The 22,000-nt window shown below is 42.2% G+C and overlaps 1 protein-coding gene across 1 annotated transcript in view; it reads right to left on the bottom strand.

Annotated features, from left to right (window-relative positions):
• Nucleotides 1–22,000, bottom strand: part of scube1 (signal peptide, CUB domain, EGF-like 1) — a 118,536-nt gene that overhangs the window by 48,556 nt on the left and 47,980 nt on the right. The window contains exons 5-6 of the mRNA XM_080050734.1: nucleotides 5,868–5,996; nucleotides 2,682–2,798 (exon numbers count right to left, since the gene is read on the bottom strand). Of these exons, the coding sequence (XP_079906860.1) occupies nucleotides 2,682–2,798; nucleotides 5,868–5,996 (246 nt within the window). The remainder of the gene's footprint in view (nucleotides 1–2,681; nucleotides 2,799–5,867; nucleotides 5,997–22,000) is intronic.

Below are 22,000 nucleotides of genomic sequence, written 5' to 3'. Positions count from 1 at the left end.
GTATGGAGCAAGAAAGGGGGGCTGATGGATGGGTATGAGGCATGGAGGCCATTTGGTGTTAAACGGGTTGTTTGGTTTTCAACGACTCGGTTAGGGACTTTGTGAGGAAGTGGAGGATGAGGAGGTAGTGAAAGAGCTTGAGGAGGAGCTTAGCTTTGCTTTCATGGGAGCTTTACCTAAGATCAGGCTGCAATTGAGATGTCCGTATTTTAGCCTCTTAACAGGTGGCCAACTGAACCCCCCCCCCGCCCCCCCCATCCCACCCAGAGACACTCTTTCCTCTTGTGCACTGAGGATTCATCATTTCTTTCCACCTGATTTTGTTTTAACAAGGATGCTCAGACAAGACAGGCAATCAGGTGCTATCACCAGAAAGCAGGAGGAGGGAGGGAGGGAGGGAGGGAGGGAGGGGGAGCAGAGGGACAGCGCTACATAGACGGGGTCATAGGGAGGAGGGGAGGGGTGGTTAAACGTATAGGCCCATAGAGCAGTTGGGACACTCAGACCGCACAAACACAGGTCCTTTCTCTCATCAAAGTGTGAAGAGAGACAGAGTGAGACAGAGAGAGAGAGAGAGAGAGAGAGAGAGAGAGATAAAAGACACAGGACATTGGGAAAGGAGGGAGAGGAGGGTTCCCGTTCGCTCTCATTCTGTTTCCTCTTCGAAGACTTTGCTCCATGGTGTGTTTCACTTCTCCAGAGCAGCTGGAAAAAAATGGGGTTATCAGCAGTCAAACCTACTGTAGTGCTGCACAACAATCTGTTCAAGTTGTGATAGATAGATAGATAGATAGATAGATAGATAGATAGATAGATAGATAGATAGATAGATAGATAGATAGATAGATAGATAGATAGATAGATAGATAGATAGATAGATAGATAGATAGATAGATAGATAGATAGATAGATAGATAGATAGATAGATAGATAGATAGATAGATAGATAGATAGATAGATAGATAGATAGATAGATAGATAGATAGATAGATAGATAGATATGTTTCCAGTGTTTGAACACAGCAGTGAGGACAGTACATGTAAAGGACATCAGATGTGTGTGTGGTCAACAGCATTGACATCACTGAGATGTTTTTAACAAATAACAGAATGTGCAGTTCTAATCTATGTACCAACGTTTTTTAATTGGTTCATTAGGTTAACACTGCCCATTACAAATAAACCAGATCTTATATTCAAAAGTCACATGGAGTCCCAATCAGCTCATTCATTTGACAGAGATTGGGAGACCTGTCATCCGGCCATGTTGGAAATTCTGGCAGCAGGGGATTCAAATTCTGGTCTGAATCTATGAAGAGACGTGATAAGTGCTTCATGGATTTCTGCCCAGGAGCAACTGCTATGGAAACCTTTTCTGGTGTTTGTACTAATTCTGAATACATGAAATAGCCAAATTAGACAACATCAGTTGATTTAGAAAAGGACAGAGACCGTGTTCTGTTTAAGCTGCTTTGATGCCAACTGATTTCAAAGGCCTGTGCTCTCATATAACCACAACGAAGAAGAGCACAGTAGTTCAAATGAACTGTTGTAGGTATGCGTATGATATGGGTTACATTATAAAAAGGAGCTTAAATGTTGTGTTGTTGTATTAGTGTTTTGGACAATCCAGCCCCCACTCACTCTCATCTCACTCATCAACAACCGCTTATCCGGGGTGAGGTCGCGGGGCTAGCGGCTACAGCAGGGGACCCCAAACTTCCCTTTCCCAGGCCACATTAACCAGTTCTGACTGGGGGATCCCAGGCCACCGTTGAGATATAATCTCTCCACCTAGTCCTGGGTCTTCTCCGAGGCCTCCTCCCAGCTGCACGTGCCTGAAGCACCTCCCTAGGGAAGCATCCTTACCACATGCCTGAACCACCTCAAATGACTCCCCTCTGAGCAAAGGAGTACTGGCTCTGCCGTGAGTTCCTGACAAATGACTGAGCTTCTCACCCCTTCTGTTAAAGAGACACCAGTCACCCTCATGAGAATCGTGGCCGCTTATACCTGTGATCTCTTTCTTTTGGTCTTTACCCAGCATTCATGACCATAGGGGAAAGGTCGGAACGAATATCGACCAGTAGATCGAGAGCTTTGCCTTCTGGCTCAGCTCTCTTTTGGTCACAGAGTGTAAAGCAAGTGCAATATCGCACAACTTCTCAGATTCTCAGGCCACACAGGAACACTGGAACAATGCCATACTGTATATCCACCTACAAGCATTTAAGGGACTTTTTACCATTTCCTCCTTGCACCTCTATGGAAATGTTTACGTCCAAGGTGAGACAGTTCTACCAGTCTGTCTGTCAGTCCAACGGATACTGAAAACAGTATTCTTAAGCAGCCTGTAAGGCTCAGCTCAAGGCAAGAAAGCCCACTCACTCAGTCCTCAAGCTAGCTATTAGGTTGACTTTGTGGTTGACACGGAGGAAGGGGATGAACTTTAAAAGTTGCCTGAAAATAAACAAGCCACCTCTAACCCCAAACCCCCTGCCGCAAACACACACACATCCTAATTTGGTCCTTTCCTTCTTTTAAATCATCTGTGCTACACCGAAACTGTCCAGGGCCTTCTATCATACAACAGATGTTACAGTTAAACAGCTGGAGGGCTCCAGGGTGTGTGTGTGTGTGTGTGTGTGTGTGTGTGTGGAGCCATCTTGTTTGCGACTCACCGATGCAGGTCTTGCTGTCTGAGTGCAGGGCGTACTTCTGGTGGCAGCCGCACACTGGCCCCGTGTCCGTGTCGTCACATGTGTGCTGGCAGCCGCCGTTTCCATAGTTACATGTCACTGAAGACAACACACACATACATTGAAATGTAAATTTTCTCAAATCAGCTTAATTCTAATTGAGGTTTCTATCTCAATATACTGTATAAAAAATAAAGCCCATGATGAAGTGTTATTCCTGAATGTGTATAATATGTGTTAAAACAAGGCTCATGATTATGTTGCGATTACTTCTTAAAGTAGTGTCTTTAAATGGTGGCCACAAATTCCCTTTTAGTTGGTCTGATTGGTCAGGATTATACCGGCCCCTAATTAAGTGGTTCTCACTTTTAGACCAGCAAAGAGTTGGTGCCACTCTGGAACCAGTTTTCCTGGCTGAGAACCGGTTATTTTGCAGTAGAAAAGCAAAGAACCAGTTCCCAATTGGGCACCGGCTCAGAACCGGCCCTCAAACTGCCTTGTGGAAAAGGGGTAAGTGAGGGCAAGATAAAGACGGAGGTGGAGAGGAAGAATGAATGTGGAAGATAGACACACAAAATAAGGAGATAACAGAGGAATACATAGCACCAACAGAGAGAGAGAGAACATTCAAGAAAGAGGGAAAGTTACAGACAGGGAGTGATGGGTACAAGAAAGCTGGAGCTGAGCGCCGCTGCATTGGAATTTGTCCTGATGGACAAGAGGGTTGCCCCCTTTGCATACCATTGGTGCAGGGGGAAAACAATGACTGTTGTCTGTGCATATGCACCGAACAACAGCTCAGGGTATTCTTTGACTTTTCAGGTTGGGGCATTGAACCCTAGGGGTCTTAGTTCGAAATGTTCATTGCTGAAGTTGCAACAGGGAGCTGGAGTCAATGTCTTAGGTGCATCAAAGGGCTAGTGAGCCTTGAACACCGTGGTGGACACCAGAGGTCAGGGAAACCTTCCACCTGAAGAAGGAGAACATATTGAGAAGGACATTCGGTCTGCACCAAAGACCATCTGGAAGACCGTCCGGCAGCTCAGGAGGGTCAAACAGGAACCATCCAAGCTGTTTACTGTATGGATAAGACACAGTTGACCTCAACTGAGGAGAGCGGTGGAAGGAACACTTTGAGGAACTCCTGAATCTGACTAACTATGGTAGTCTAAGGTAGAGGCAGAGATGAAGGCTGATGGGGGATCATCATCCATTTCCCTGGTGGAAGTCACAGATGTAGTCAAACAATTCCCTAGTGATCCGTCCAGAAATGCTGAAGGCTTTGGGTGTGTAGGGGTTGTTTCGGATGACATTCCTACCCTCACGTACGCTCTTGAAGGCTGGGTCAGGACTGAAAGAACGAGATTGTGGGCACAATCGGCCGAGGGCTGCTGAGATGGAAGTGGGAGAATAGAAGAATATGATGGATGAAAATGAATATGGAAGAGTGAGATAGAGAACGAACTTGTCGAGGAGAGACAGAGAGGGCGGGAGATGGAAAGAGAGAACGTGAGAAAGAGGAGGTTGTGATGAGGAGATTCCACTGCAGGACTTTTCTTGGAGCCTTCCTTAAAACTCACACACGTTTGCCTTTATCCATCAGAGAAACCAGATCTCAACTTTACTTCCTTGGCCCTAAAACAGCAAGCAAAGTGGTTCTCTTTGACAGACCACAAACTTTTGAGATGAGGCTTGCCATGAGAAACAATGTTGATTTGTCAAACGGTAACTTTGCGAGACGTTTCTGATTCATCCAACATCTTTTACCCTCTTTTACTTTGCCTGATCTTAACAGTTTATGAGGTGAACGGGGTAAGCGTTTGGGAGCTTTTCTACCTAGACCACTTTTTGATGTTTTGGTAACTGAGAAAGAAAAATAAAGACGAGATGTAGGATACAGAAAAAGTTGAAAATGGAAAGAGACAGGTATGACGTGATGACGTGAGAGGAGAAGGAAGTTTGTGTGTGTGTGTGTGTGTGTGTGTGTGTGTGTGTGTGTGTGTGTGTGTGTGTGTGTGTGTGTGTGTGTGTGTGTGTGTGTGTGTGTTGTTGACTTAACTAGCATTTCTTTCATCACTGGTTTACTGCCGTCCTGTGCCGCCATGCTCAACAGGCCGGCACAGCACTGGGTCCCTGGACGCTAATGAAATATAACCATTTGAGAGGCTTTCACAATCTGTACTCTCACCGTCTGAGAGAAGAACAAGATGTGTTGCCAAACAAAGTGTAACTAAAAGCTTATTTTTTCCCCCCCTTCAAAAACAGCAGCCTTAAATTCCATGGCTGCAGGCACTGGGCATGGAGAGTGAGAAACAGTGATGGAGTGGCGGGAGGGAGGCGGGGGTTCAGAGACATGAATTCTCCCTACTGAATCCTTCAGCACCTTCAGCTTGGCCTGAAACGCTTAACTGATTTTGGTATTAAATGTCCGCCCTCATATTTTACCGCTGAAGGCGTACTGGAACGTGTCCATCATTGCTATTACAGATGTTTATTACAGGAACAGTTCAGTTCCTTCATCGCACCAGTGCATAACCTCAATAAAATCCCAAAGTCCATGAAACAAAGTGTTAATAACTTGCTGTCATGTGGATTGTAAAATAAAGTGACAAGTCAATTGACTAAAGATTAACAGATGACAGAGAGCGCTATGCAGTGCATCTGAATACCTACAGGATTTAGAGTCATCCAACGTCTGTGAGCTGCTCATTTAATGTGAACAAATGTGAGTGAAACCCAACACAAATAAGAAACCAAGGCTAACTTTCCAATCCCCATACTTCCCCTGCTATTTAGAATGGCAATAAAATATTTTACATACATTTGGACAGATTTAGCATCCTGAAGAAATACCCGGATCTACTACTACATTGGGTCGTGATTTTTAGTGTGGAAATCAACATGCCCTCTTGGCGATTCTGATCACATCGTCACGTCGACTGAGCCTCTGTGTGAAAACAACCAGCGATGCGACGGATATGCGTATGAGCCAGAGGCAAGTTGAAGGTGCGATGTTATGTAGAAATGAACACGTAAAAGTATGTGCCAATTGTATGCTTACTGCATGCAAGCTACATGTGTGTGTGTGTGTGTGTGTGTGTGTGTGTGTGTGTGTGTGTGTGTGTGTGTGTGTGTGTGTGTGTGTGTGTGTGTGTGTGTGTTACATACATGTACAGTCTTTCTGGTTTTTGTTCAGCTCAAAGCCAGGACGGCATTCGCAGGACACCCCGCCTTTGCCTGGAGCCTCTCTGCAGATGTGGGCGCAGCCGTGGTCCTTGTTCATACAGTTCATCCCATCTGAAGGAGGGGGACAGAGATACAGAGAGCAGAGACACATTAGCTGACAAGTCATCATATAAAAGTAGATCGACCCTGAAAACTTTACCCCAGTCTTAAGTTATTTATAACATATATACATGAAGCCATACACTCTTGACAGTTTGTTAACATGTATCCAATACTGGCTATATCGTACTGTTGGTAGCTGCTAGCATTGTAACAGGTGATACAACAGGTACATTATCCTGCCATAGTTTGCGGGTTAGTCTGCAGTTCTGTCCACCACTATGGTCCAGACTGAAATATCTGAAAGACTGCTGGATGTTTTACAAACAGTTTAACATATATTCATATCCCACGAGGATGAATCCTACTGATGTCCAGAATCTGCAGGTCAAAGATTTTAACTTATCAAGTGTAATATCATTGAAGAAGTCTCCAAGCCAAGCGCCATTTGCTTTTCTTGCTGCATGGCTGTACACAGAGATACACAATGTGGCATGCTATCAACTCTCATACAAAGTCTTATTATAAGTTATAAGTTTTTCTTGAATTCGACGCTGACATCTTCATGATAATTCTGCAATCCAGTGTGTGTTTTTATAGATGTTATAAATGCTGTGCTAGCAAAATTGATACAACCATAAATATTGTGTTATTTATTTTCGTGATAGTTGTATCGTGTCGTCCAAAAATCTATATTTTGAAGATCAAAATGCAAGTTCTGAACCGGTTGTGAGCTATGACCCTTGCGCCTGTAGATGTCGCAGAATGGCTAGTTGCCTCGAATAGCCTGGTTTTGAATTTGGATTGAAGGTTTTAATTAAATCGTCAATTTGTCCGCTATAGGTGTCAATATAATGTTAAGTATTAAAACCAACCAGATCGGACACAGCAGCTTGTATTTCAGCTCTGTTTACATTTTCAGTGAACTATGTGGAATGTCGCAATACCGTGACCCATGAACCATGATGCGTATTGTATCGCGAAGACCTTACCAATACCAGGCCAGGGCCAGACACACGCAAATTCAAAAACAACAGTCAGGTGGAACACTTTCTACACTAAAATCCGGACACATATCCTCTTCTTCGTCGGCACCAATGAATTGATGAATGTGCTCGGTCTAGGTTTTCCTTCCTGTCAGCCTTGACATGGCTCCACAGCTCTCTCTCTGGTCCCTCTTCTGATCCCTCCATCCCTTCATTCCTCCACCGGAGCCTGTTTGATGTGGCCCTCCTATCCTGGTTGATTTACAGAGCACCACTGAGGCAATAATATGTGAAATAGGCCAGTGTTTAAATCTTCATCAGTGGGAAGAGGAGCTGTGGGAGGAAGCAGGGAGGCGGAGGACGCAGGGCCAATGCTCTCTAGAGAGGCCAGTAGGGAGGGTAGAAGCCAGCCAAAGATATCACTGAGCTCTGGGAAGAAGTGAAAGAGTTTAGGCTTTGGATTGTGCTGATGTCTGCTCGTCATGGCACACAATCACAATGTCCTCCGCTCACAAGAATGGTGTCTTTCACAAAGGTTGTGTCTTTAAGATATAATGTTTTGTCTGAACAGATTTGGTTACTGGTCCAAGTAGGCAACTGCTTTTCACGGGAGCATTTATACATCTGGGAAAGGAAGAAGCTGGCCAGAAACAAGGACAGACTCAAGACTACCACTACAGCAACATGAACTCTCCCAGTCCATTGTCTTCTGTTCTTCAGCCAAAAGTTCTGGAGGGTTGAGTAGCATGACAGAGGAGCCATCTTTTAGTAGACATGTGGGCTTAAACACTGACAAGGATGTCAAAGACAAAACAGATCATATTAGCCTGAGACTCGATTATTCATTGTGTTGCTCGTGGGAGCTCATTTTCAGAAAGACATCCAAGTCCTCCACCATCATTCTTTTAATGTTAACATCTCCACTGCAAACCTTTGGCTCCTGCATACTCTCCCACTCAGTAATGAGACAAGGCAAACCTTCCCCTTGTTGCTTTTTGTCACAAAGTAAATTAAATAATTTAAATACAACACCTTTGGGGAATTTCATTAATCACAATGCAAAACATCTGTCTAGTGTTACGGTGTTGAGATCAATGCGGAAAAATTCAACACTCAACCATACACTTGAACTCATTGTGGGACTGCTGTTGTTAACCCCTTGTGTCCAGCACCAGCCCATTTCTGCCTAGGATTTTCAACCATTTCGAAAATTCCTTCCAATTTCATTTCATATACAGTTGCAAATCCAAATGATTCAACCCCCATGGCAAATTAGGTTTATTGGCTAAACGTGCACACGTTGAGCTGTTTGCAATAATCAAATAAAACAAGAACAATTCAAATAGCTGGTTATTGTATTAGTTATGTTGACTTTTTGAATTGTCCTTGTTTGATCAGTTTATTGCAAACAGCTGAGATTTTGTACATCTTGACGATAAACTTCATTTGCGATGGGCGTTGAATAATTTAGATTGCAACTTTATAACTTTTTTGAATTTAGGGAACGAGGTTCGATATGAGCCGTGTTACAGCCTCTGTCATGCACTAAAGGCTGCAAATAGACATAACTCAGTCCGTCTTACTTTACAGATTGCATAGTTTTATCCCTTACAGAACCCCGTCATTTTCATAATCTACACAACCTTGAAATCACCAAAATGTTTATGTGGATGCATATTAGAATCCAAATTCAGTTTGAAATATTCTAAAGATTTTCTGTTCATAAAACAACAACAGAGCCTGTGCTGTGATATGTGCTCTAACTATAACATTTAAATTGTACAAAGTATCAAGTATTTCATATTCAACAAATGTATGTGAATCCCAAAATGTTTTAGCAGCCTTTTAAAGAAGAAACAATATCAGAGTCATTTACTAAAAGGTGTTATATGTGCAATCTTCACTCTCAAAGATTTGCATTTGTGTGGCGACACTGAGCAAAGTTCACTGATTTGGAGCCATCCTACACCCCTCCCCTGGTCCCCATGGTGAGTAATGTCCCTTCATGAGGCCCAAGTACCCTTCAAGTACCTCATTAAGGTGCCGTTCCAATAGAGTCTCCTTCACCAAACAAAAGTCCTTTCTTTAACACCACCATTCTAGCTGTCCACTCCAAAGAGGACCATTTCATCAAAGTCCAAAATCAAAGCAGCCCAAAGAAATTGTTCACCTACATGATTAACAACAGATACAACCAAATCTGCCCCTTCTGTTCAATATTAGACTCAGAAAACATATTTCAGTTATTATTAAATATAGGCAGTAAGCGATGCGCTGATACACAGCCAAAGTTAGGCCCTTTACAAACCCCGAAAAACTAGCAGCATAATGAAGCTACGGAATATTTACAAAAAAAACTTTAAACATTTGCTAAAGCAAGCATTGACCCTGTTTGAAAACTTAACTCATAAGAAAGCAGAGTATCTACAATCAATTTAAACCCCGGAAAAGTCAAATAAACGGAGGCAGAGGGGAGAAGGTGGACACAGGCCTGGGACTCAGCACAATCCAGCCTACAACAACAAACAAGAGCCGTGGCCTCTCGACCAGGCAAGCCAGGCAAGAGAGGCAAAAGCCTGCAGCTCACTGACATGTTGACTCATCAGTCCTGGAGAAGAAGCCACATGGGTCCATGGATACATATTCACTCAGAATCTCATGTCCAGCTCTGGCTAGCTCAATGTCATGAGTTGACATGCTGACACATACACAGACACAGAGACAGAGACACAGTGATATACCAATCACGTGAACCTCAATTTAAAAGTGACTGATAATTGGCACTTAGCTCAAACAATTCCTGCGAGACGATTCGTTAACCTCCTACGTAATACCTGTAACACATAGTACCATACATGCATACACACAATATGTCTTGCAGGACCGCTTCACAACTCAAACCTAATCAAAACTTTTTTGGTAAAGGCCAAAAGTGTTTGCATTTTTACTTAAAGTGGCCCTATTATGCTTTTATGACCTATAAACGTTGTTATAATGATTTATAGTCATGTTTTACCATACTAAAGTGTCAAGTAATGACTTACATGTATTTAGATGTATTCCCTGCTGACCGGCTGGGGTGGCTGTGCAGAGCACTAAACACTAGGGCAGCCGGTCGTGATTCACTTGTTCAAATTTCCAGGATTTATTACGTAGAAAATCCGGATTTTTCCATGTATGTGTATGGTAATGCTGCAACGTGCTCAGGCACGCTCCGGCCATGCCCCCACCTGCCTGCTCAAATCTGCCCGTGCGCCACTTTACATTATTGCTGGACACAGTATGACAAGCTGAAACAAAATTAATTATCAAATTATTATAACATATTGGAGAAAGGCAACCACACAGGCAGTAAGTCCATGATAAAAGTCAAACTGGATTGTATTAATTCCTCTAATGGCGCTTTTCCACCGCACATGTAGCTCTACCCGACTCAACTCGACTAGCAACATGAGTCGTTTTCCACTGCAAATAGTACCTCCTGAACGTGGGCGGGGTCATCATACAAAGGGGCAGAAAGCCGACTCCGGAGCCAAGTAGCAAAGCAGAAATTACGAGCAGTTGTTGTACTGTTAACTGAACCAACCGGACAAAAATACGGATGGAAAATGTTGGCTACTATTGGCTTTACAGCTGCTAGCTGCCCTACATGTCTCCTCTCCTGTCGTGTAAGGTATGTTTAAAGTAACATCCTCAACAACCAACACAACTGGGTGAGCTTGGCGAATATATGTAAATTTCATTAAGTTTTTTCAGATATGTGATGCAAATCAAATGTAAGACAGCCAGAGAAGGCTGCACGCGGCGAGACAAAATACACTCGAAAAGATCCGGAGAGTTTGGGAGAATATACAAGAGAATGAAGCCGGGAGTCTCTGGCCAATCAGTGGCTGGCAGTCTGCCGACGTCACCTTTTAGCATCGGCTCAGCTTGCTTGGAACCTCGAGCGAGGCGATACCAAAAACTCAACCGCTACCAGGTCCCAGGTACCATGTTTTTGAGGTGGAAACGCCAAAAATGCGCGTTGAGTCGAGGCGAGTTGAGCTGATACCACACAGTGGATAAGCGGCATCATTGAAATTAAATTTGAGGGACGTGAAGTCACCAGCATGGTTCTCAACTAAGCACCTGGTGAGTACAGGGTTCAGGCTGTGCTTTGAGCTAAATGATCAATAATCTTATTTCAGCATGCTTATATTTGCTAACTAGAAATAAAGATAAGGACACACTGAGGCTGATGGGAATGTCAGTCATGTTGCTGATGTTTGTCATTAATCAAAGTATTGGACGCATTTCGAATTTCAACCTCATTCTGCCACAGGAGGCACATTCAGAAGGGTTTATTCTATGGGTGCCATGCATGTATGCAGATACAGTCATGGCAATCCATCCAGTAGTTGTTGAGATATCTTAGTCTGGACTAAAGTGTTGCAGCGACCTACCAACAGGCTGAAATAAAGCTCCAGACATCATCAGGGTTACACTATTCACAAAGTAGAACCACTACCACAGACACAGAAGACAGAAGGACCGGACAGGAGGTTGTTATTTGTAAAGTTGGTGGTGCCTGCTATTACATGAACGGTGCCCGCCATCTCTACCATTGTGTCCTTGAGCGAGACACTTAACCCCAAAACTGCTCCAGGGGCTGACCCTGTGCGAGGACCCCCTCCGAAGTCTGGTAACTTGAGGGGGGGGGGGGGGGGGGGGGGGGATGTGCGAAAACACAAATTTCAATGTGCATTGTGTATTGTCTATGAAGGCTATAGCCTATGAAGGCCGATTCGAAGGCCGAACCAGGGCCGCACGAGTGCTGTTAAACGGGACGGTCTCCGCAGGTCTCCGTTTACGAGCATTTCCGGTTTGCGTAACAAGCCGTTACCTTGCGTGACGACTCGCCGCTCCTGTGCTGCCTAGCAACCCTGATAGCTGCCAACGGAAACAGCCTTGTCAACAGAGGAAAAAAGAAAAAGAAGTTGCCTACCAGACGAAAAGAAAAAAAAGTACAAGAAAAAAAGAAAGGAAGATAAAAGTTAAGAAGATGGAGCAACACGTTGCTATTTTTTATTTTATTGTATGCCATCTCTGAAAAAAACGCAATGAATCATGGGATATGTTGGGCCGCGAAGGATACATCTGACTCAGCCTTCAAAACCGTGAAACGAAGGCTGCATTTCTCGGCCACATATGAGGAGCCTTGCAAGGAGCCTTGCAAATGGAACAACCTTTGCGCGCCGCTATGACGCAATCGGTCTTCAAATGCAGCCTTCGTAGACCGCAACCCCTGAATCTAGATACAGCCATTGTAACCTTTTTTTTACTGATGATTCAGTTAGCAATGAAAGGTATAGAGAGCAAGCAGGCTGACATTTCTTCTTAGCGCTTGTGAGGAGCTTTTTGTTTCATTTGGGGAGGTCAGTAGGTTTACAACTACTGAAGCTCCCCCATGCAGCAGGTCCAGATAAAACATGGAGACACGTCTTCATGGCCCACTGAGAAGCCCCCCCCAGGACACAGTCTGTCTCACACACACACACACACACTCTCTCTCTCTCTCTCTCTCTCTCTCTCTCTCTCTCTCTCTCTTTCTGTCTGTCTGTCTTTCCCTTTTTCTTGATCCACATCTCCTCACATCTCTCCGGAGCGCTGACTCCAGATCAGGTCCAAGCATATCACAGCCATGTTATTACAACCTGACTCTCTCAGCGTTCCTCTCCCCACCCCCCCTCCCAAAGCCCCCACAGTCTAGCTGGCAGAGTGGAATTGTGTGGAGACAAGAAAAATAAAAGAGGAGAAATGAAGGAAAAGACATGGAGAGAAAAGAGGAGAGGAATGTGGCAGAGGAAGGTGGACAGAGAGAGATGGATCATTCAAGAATGGCTCTCCTCCTCCCTGTTTTTCTCTCACAACTTCTTCACCTTCTCCAGAGACCAAAGACACATTTCACACTTTCAATCGGCCGTGAGCTAAATATGATGTTAACTTTTTAAAGATGTTTCAACTAGGCCTGGCAAACGATCAAGCGCAGAATTTCCATAATTTTCCATTGCGCATTTTTTTTAGGGCATGTTTTAAATTTGACTATTCTGCATTTCACAACAGGGTTTGAGTCCATATTAACAATGTAAAGCAATTCTTACTGATGTTTCATGGTAGGGAATGAAATGAATATAAAAGATAAGGTAGCTTCTATGAACTTGACTATTGGGCGATTTATTCCAAATCAAAAGGAGTGCAATGAGCAATGAGGTAACACAATCAATGTCAAAAATATAGCTCGCCTTAAACAGAAATGAAATGTTACAACAATGGGGTAGTCTTGAGAAAGGAGACACCCTTTTGGAATGATAACAGTGTTCCAGATTGAGACATATGCAAAGGGCAAAGATTTTGAAAAAAATATACGCGTTAACGCTGATGGCACTAATTTCAACATTTGAATTTCGATTCATTCAACAACAACAAAATTATAGGAGACACGAACTATATCTTATTAATATATTTCAATGATATCAATGAAATAGTCTACACATCTACTGTAGTGTAACTTCAACCACTAAAAACTGCAGTCAATTCAAAATGCTCAAAAAGAGGACCAGATACAAATGGACTATTAAAAGTGTATTCAGAAGTTGTTACCCGCCCTGCATGTATTCGCTTATGTATCAGGATTTTTGATAACGTTAGAATGCTGGGGGTTACATTTGAAAGGCTGCAGTGCTTCAGTCCAAAACATTTGATACATTTTACTCATCCTTGATCATTTGAGCACAAGTTATACATCTCTTGCTCAGGCCGGATATGAATCTTTTGTATATATACGTATTATATATTTTATATGCATGCACATAATACTGTTTAAAAAGAAAAGGGACATAACTTGCGACTGACTCCACTGATTAAACAACAATTTCCTTTACCACTTTAACAACTATGATGGGCAGTTTAAAAAAAATAAAAAATAGATAGGCTATAATTTTTTTTATTCAACAGAGTCTTCCTCTTTGTTAAAAGGTGATGCTTACATTACCCATAATGCAGCTTGTGCAGACTTCACAGAGCTCCCTAGAGACACCTTGGCTATTTATTTCATCATAACATTGCGCCTTGATCTTGTCTCTCTCTGGTGCACACTGGATTGTGGTTCAGAATCGGCCAAATATGCTGATTTCAACACGAAAAAATGTAGACACTAAAAAAGTCTCGACCGGATATAGTAGGCATCCGGGTATATTTTTAACCATATTAAATCTGACTTCAAAAAATTGGGACATCCTTTTTCTATCATACTTAAATGATAGGTGTCCTCTGGCAACACATCTTCTTACCTTGACTGTCCAACAGGGGTCCCACAAGGGAGTATTTTGGGACCTATTTTATTCACTATGTATATAAATGACCTACCGGAAGTGTGTAGAAATGTAAACATTCAAATGTATGCTGACGATGCAGTTGTTTTTACACAGGGCAGGAATACTCATGAAGTTTCACAAATTTTAACAACAGCCATGACCCAAGTGCAAAGCTGGGTCAAAGATTCATGTCTCCAACTAAACACAAAGAAAACAGTCTGCATGATGTTCACTAAACAGCCAACCAGCCTTCAGCAGTCTGGCGTTTACCTGGACGGTGTAGAACTTAATTTAGTGTTTAGTTAATGAGTTTAAATATTTGGGCCTAACATTGGACCCAACATTAACATTTAAAAAACATATCAAACAATTAACAAAGACTGTACATTTTAATATATACAATTTCAGACAAGTAAGATCCTTCATGACTACTAATGCTGCTCGAATGTTTTTACACTTGATGATTTTTTCACATATTGACTACTGTATAACCACATGGTCACTTGCTGCTGGCACAACACTCAAACCAATACAATCCCTTTTTAAAAAGGCCATAAAAAAAGACAAAAAGCCATTTTCGTTCCACCATTGTATTGCTTTAGATAAACATCATTTATTAAATTTTCATAACTTTGTTTATTTTAAAAATGCATGTTTTATATATAAAATTTTGCACAGACTTGCTCCTCCACCTTTGAAAGATTTTATTAAGCTGAAGTCTGCGAGTGGGACTGGCACCAGGGCCACAGCCCGAGGAGACTGTGATGTCCCATACAGACGTACTACATTCGGACAAACTGTTCTGTCAGTCAAAGGAACTAAATATTGGAATACTCTCCCACTCACAATAAGAGACTCAGAAAATTATTCAACCTTCAAAACACACCTCAAACAGTGGATAAAAGAAAACCAAGTCTGTGACCACCTTTAAACTCTTTTATTTTCTTGTGTTATTTGTGCCTTTGTATATGTATTAATTTTTTAACTTGTATTTCTTTGCATGCTAGGGACAACAGATGAAATCTAGCATTTTTGCTAAAATCTGGCATTTTTACAGCTGTAAATGTTACAGCTGTTCATGAATATGCACTGTCCCTAACAAAAAAAAAAAAAAAAAAAAGGTTCAGTAAGCGGAATGGTCAGTTTAGCTAACTTCCTGTCAGTGACAGCAGTTAGCAGTCCCCTCCCTCGTCCCCACGTCACCACATTAATGCACTGCGGTCTTCAAGCAGTGAGTTATCTAGCATCATCTCAGATCCGTAAGTGTGATAAAACATGATGAAAACCATCAAAACAGACATTGGGAAGGATTTTTTACCTGCTCCGCCATTGTAAGCCCATACACATTCACCCATCTGTTGCTCTGCACGTGCACCGGCAGTGAGACGGGTGCCGGTTTGTAGCGTTCTCTCTTCTGATTGGTTATCAGTAGTTGGATCCCGAAAGGTTTATTTGCCGATTACATGCAGAGCGGGTGACTGAGAGATTGGCTTTATGAAATGCGCACAGTATATACAGTAAGTGGTCACTGTATGAATAAAAAGCGATTTAACACTTATATTATCACCACATTGGCACCACAACGACAAAATAACTCTTATTCCCACTGCAATATGCACTTTGAACAATGCTAAACAGACACTACTTGAATGCTTTCTACTGTTTTATAGAACTGTTTGTGTTGTTGTTAGTTTATTTAATTGAATTGGAAGGTATTATACTGCTCTCAAAATGTTGTATGGTAGTACTCAAAGCCTGGCGTGCATCAGACTTTGATGTCTAAAAATCTGCGGTATTTCCCTTTAAGGTTACTGAATTATGCCAGTGGTAAGATTGGCCATTGTCACTGCCATGTGTCTACCACTATGGAAACAGTACAGAAGACGTAAGCCCTCCATGTTCAATAAAGTGTCTTTTGTGTGTCTACATTATGTCCAATGCGTGTTTGCAATGCGCAATCGCTAATGACCATGTGCATGCCTGTCTGTGGCCACACATGTGTGAATTAACAAGTGTTTGTACTGTGTGACTGTATGGCAGGGCACAAAGCCACTCATAAAAAGAACTCCACTTAAAAAAGGCCTCTTTTAAATAAACCTTTTAAAAAGCCTCAAAACTCTATATCAAACAGGAACAAGTTATACGGCTGTTGTTACAGCTTCCTCTGGCATGAAAACACTGCTGCAGGCTGGCTAAGAGTCAATGGTATGTGACGGGCAGTGCCTTTTCTAGAGTTAAAGGGATAGTTCAGTTTTTTTTGAAGAGGGGTTGTATGGGGTACTCGGGCATAGTTATTGTGTTGCCTTATGGAGAGGGTGGAACATTGGGGCACATGTTGCTGCAACAGAAGTCAGCCTTGTACTGTTTCAGAGGGGGCCAGAAGAAAATTGCTTTTTCGCCACATATACAGCCCCGGAAAAAATTAAGAGACCAGTCTGGATTTTTCTTAAATCTTCATCTCTACATTACTTAATGGAAAATGCTCTTAATGACAATATTCTTATTGGGAATTTGGTAGAAATGTTGTCAGTAGTTTATAGTATAAAACCAAAATGTTCATTCTACTCAATCATACGCCTATAAATAGTCAAACGAGAGACACTGACAATTTGGAGGGTTCTCTTCATTTCTTCCAGAGCTGTATAAATGCGTACTTCAAAAATGTAAATCTTTTTAACTGTACAATAAATTTAAGGATTTTTTCACAGCTCATTTGCTGACTGACACACAACACAGCATTGGCAGACAACCATTTCTTTTTTCACTATTTTTTCAAGCGTAGTTCGTCCTTGTATTACTATGCCAGCTCCCACCGGTGAAGTGCAAGCGTATCAGTCCGCAAAAATCAGCAATGAAGAAATCCTACATTTAGCGCGCAATTGAACGGATAACAATTTTTTATGTAAGTATTTATATACCTGGTGAAAAAAAAAATTTGTTCTGGCTCCATCTGCAACAGTAACAATGCTGACTCCTGCAACGTCTCCCTGGAACTCCTTTAAAATGATGATGAAAATACTGAACTGTCCCTTTAATGTATGATCGTGTTGTACTCATTTTTTCATTGAGCTGATCAGTGGTTTCACTATTGTCAGAAGGAGAAATGATTCTCTGCCTCTTCTGAAATGTTTCTCTACCATGATGTTCAAAGATGTTCAAACACACACACACAGACACACACACACACACTTTCCTGTCCATGCTCTGGTAAATGCCATTTTAATTGCAATCTGTCAGACGCTGGCTGTGTGTCTCCCTCACTGGTCCACTCAACAAACCCCCGTGCTATAGATGCTAAGCCATGAATTTCAATGAGAGCTTTTCTTTAACTGGCTGCATTCAAAGTCCTTTAAATAAGGACTGTGCCTTTCTAACAACCCTCCCCAATCTCTTCTCCAAATATATACACACACACACACACACACACACACACCCCTCTCCTTCATTCTTTAGCATTTCTTTCACTTTAACTTCACACGTAACACAGTAGCGACTGTCGGTGTAGATTATATAACTATTTTTATTTTCCAGAATAAAACTCACCTAAAAGCTTGGTAGTGACTACGGTAGTTGTGAAACACGGAGCAAAAAATACTGTGTTTATCTTCTGCTGGCAAAATCCCCCTTTGTGACCGGAAGCAACATAAACACAGGCTTAATATAGAGAAACCCTTACAACCGCTAGATGCTACAAACAACTGCCTTGACAGCTCTCTCCTTTTATTTAGCGGAACTTTTAAGATCACAGGAAGAGATGGTCACCTGGAAAACAGGGTCAAAGCTTTTCCCAGGATGTTAAAAAGGATTCCCATCTCAGAATAATGTACGTATTACAAGATTTCCCGACATAACTTGAAGGTGATTTTAAAGACAGAGCAGACAAGAGATGAAAGTAGTGGAGATTGTATTTAGCATTAGCTCTGGCTTAGCTTCCAGTCTTCATATGAGTGAGATTTCCACTCTGCCACTTTATTGTTATTTTTAATATTTAACTACCATTATAGTGCAGTTCATGGCACAATATCCATTGAATAGAAATAAACCGCCACCTTGCTGTGATAATATGTGCTCCACACATTATGCCCGGCATGGAAATAACCTGACGATGCTTTGTGATGTAGGCTATGGTAGAAATTGCGGCGGGATTTTGCCTTTTTTTACTGGCCTAACTGTCTGACCAATAATTGAACAGCATTTCTTGGCACAATACTTTGGTAACAAACAATTTATAGTGTGTTTGAGTTTTGCCTTTTTCGAAAGCAAACAGAAACTGAAATGAACTGAAACCAAATGTTTTTCCTGGAAGGTCGGAAGTTTTTTTTCTAGAACTGATGGCGCACTTTGGAAAAAAAATGCGTCAGCGGTCAAGAAAAAATACACTTCCATTTGTAGTTAATGAGCTACAACCTGCAAAGCCCAGGTATACTAGACACAGGCAGTGTGCGTAGCTTGTTGTGTCCCTCGGAGCAGCTAGCTATGGCGTCAGAGCAGCAGCTACGTTTACATGGAGCAGGCCAACCAGAGTTCACTGTGTTAATGTTAACAGAGGCCAGCTGCTAACGCTAAAGAGAGGAAAAACTTTAGGGGGCGAACTGTTTGATTCACACAGCCCCTTGTTAACTGAAATAGCATGACTACAAAGCGTGCGTGCATGTGTGTGCGCGTGTGTGTGTGTGTGTGTGTGTGTGTGTGTGTGAGAGTGAGTGAGTGAGTGAGTGAGTGAGTGAGTGAGTGAGTGAGTGAGTGAGTGAGTGAGTGAGTGAGTGAGTGAGTGAGTGAGTGAGTGAGTGAGTGAGTGAGAGTGAGAGAGAGTGAGAGAGTGAGAGAGAGTGTCAGAGCGGTTGGCTGAGGCAGATGTTAGTTTCCTATGATGATGATGATGATGTATGTATGTGTGTGTGTGTGTGTGTGTTTTAATTCTCCCCATGTTGCCTGTGTTTGCTACTGAGCAGCAGACATACACCAGGTCAGCTCAACGCCCTTCGTATTAAACATTTCCACTGACCAAAAGGCAAACTCCTCTGGCCTAAAAATAAAGCAGCATGCAGCTTTGGGTAGGGAAAAATGAGCAGAGAAAAGTAAGATTCTACCTTCCGTTTACAGGTAAATAACTCCTATTGACCTGCTTTATTTATTTATTTATTTACCTCAAATAGAGAGAGAGAGAGAGAGAGAGAGAGAGAGAGAGAGAGAGAGAGATTGCTTATTCCGACGACTTGTTGGAATAATATTTAAACAAAGTATTTATAAAATGAAGGAAGAGTGGAAGAGCTTGAAAAGAAAAGCATTACTTTCCGCAGCCCCACCGCGCTCTGATGACCCTGTGTGTGTGTGTGTGTGTGTGTGTGTGTGTGTGTGTGTGTGTGTGTGTGTGTGTGTGTGTGTGTGTGTGTGTGTGTGTGTGTGTGTGTGTGTGTGTGATCAGTGTAAAATGGACTGTTGTTGCTTCAAGGAGGTTTAATACATTTCACACACAACACTAGCCTGATGATAACATATGCCTCAGAAGTCTCATTCAGATTCAGTGCGCATTATACATAAAGGATGCAACGGCAGACAGTCTTTTATTTTTTGCACTTAGTAGTTCGGCCATGTATTACACTTCATAAAGACGGAACTAGCCCTTTAACACTGGATTGAATCTCGCCATTTCTGCTCAGCTGTCTCAAAAGCCAGTGACTTGAATGTAAGAAAAGGGTCACTGCACTAAAAAAAAATTCCAAATACACTTACCACCCTCTATCATTCCTATGAAGTAAGAATAGACTAGACATTATGAAGTCAAACTCTTATATCCCTATTTATAGTATACAACTATAACCTGTAGGGCTGTTTTTCAACTGACAATGTTACCTTTTTATATATTGCATTGTAGGGATTGTGAAATGAGAACTGGTGAGCAGCACATATATAGGTTTGACAGAGTTGTAATGATGTTACGGTGTATGACAAGAAGAAGTGAGGTGTTTGGAACTTTTGATGATGTTTTGTAATTGATGATGCTAGCAGCTAGGTATAGACACAGCTCCCTGTACTTAGAGGTCCCACGTGGTCCCCTGGGCCTGTCATTTAAAACGCTCCCCCCGTACCTCCAATTTCCTGCGTTTGGGTTTGTTTAAAGTGGGAATTCCTCCTTTGTGAAGAGCATATGCTGTGTTGGCGTGTGTGTGTGTGTGTGTGTGTGTGTGTGTGTGTGTGTGTGTGTGTGTGTGTGTGTGTGTGTGTGTGTGTGTGTGCACGCCTCAGCCCTCAGTCTGCTTCCTCTCCTCGCACAACTCCAAATAAACGCACGCAACTCCCATTGGTCCACTCCTCTGTGTTTGTCTCTGTGTTTATTTTTCTCTATCTCTCTCTCTCTCTCTCTCTCTCTCTCTCTCAACATGCACAGCTCCCCCCATCCCCTGCTCCCACAATCCACTGCTCTCTGTGCTTCCTTTCTCTCATCACATGCACACTGTTTAAACATGGTATATGTGAAATAACTCATTACGTCATAAAAATAGCATCCCTTTTCCCTCCGCCGATTGAGCTTTCATAAGCAGTACAAAATTGTAATAAATGGGGGCGCCTTCAGCTCAGTTGGTAAGGCGTCCCCCTCCCGGGCCGGGCCCAGCAGCAGACCCGGGTTCGATTCCCACCCGCGGTCGTTCTCTGCATGTCACTCCCCTCTCTGCCCCATTTCACCTCTGTCTCTCTGCACTATCAAATAAAGCATAAAAAATATCTTTAAAAAAAAAATTGTAATAAATGGTTCATATGAACATACTAATGTAGTTGTAAACATGTATTACTGTATGAACAGATAATCAATGGTAATATAGTAAGGCACAGTTCATTCTTGTCAAATACTGTACATTGAAAACATGTATTAGAGGTAGAACCACATAGTTATTAGTTTTAAACTATGTATTACATGTGTTTCTACTTCTTAGAAATAGTCTAATAAAGTTTCCTCCAATAGGGAAAGGAGCTGTCAGGCTCATGTGTGATTACAATAAGAATGTGAATAAAATACATGTTTACTGGATAAACCAAGGAATTTTCAAGAAATCTGAATGATGAAATAATGATTTTTGTATATAATTTACTTGCATTTTATAGAGAAAAAGATTTATTGATTACCTGAGAAAAAAAAAACATCTAGAGATAAATGAAAATAATTGTATAAGTGCCTTGTGTAAGTGGCCTGCGTGTCGGAGCGCCGTGCTTTGTGGCACATTGCCCCCCTGTTGTAGTTGTAATCCCTACCATTAAATCTAGCCTTTTCCAGGAGCTAGATATTTCATCTGTGCCGACTCTGGTCATAAATCAAGGAGTAGCCACTGTGTTTCCCAATCGGCGCTGTGCTCACATACCCACAGGGGCTGAGCTGCACGCCTAATCATTTTTGCAACCTGGAACAACATGGAAATAAAACACAACTGATAATCAAGAGGGAAAATGTCCCCGGACTGTCAGTTTTTGTTACAATAAGTTAAGTTAAGTTACTTTATTAGTCAATGGTTACATTGAAATTTGTCTTTCCGCATATCCCCTCTCAAGTTACCACACTTCGGAGGGGGTTAAGAGCTCAGGGTCAGCCATAGTACAGCGCCCCTGAGCAGTTTTGGGGTTTAGTGTCTTGCTCAAGGACACAATGGTAGAGATGGTGTGCACCGTAGATGTAATACCAGCCACT

This window comes from Ammodytes marinus, assembly GCF_949987685.1.
Source record: "Ammodytes marinus genome assembly, chromosome: 22".
NCBI lineage: Eukaryota > Metazoa > Chordata > Actinopteri > Uranoscopiformes > Ammodytidae > Ammodytes > Ammodytes marinus.
The sequence above is the reverse complement of the archived record's forward strand: the minus strand, read 5'-3'. Positions and strand labels throughout refer to the sequence as shown.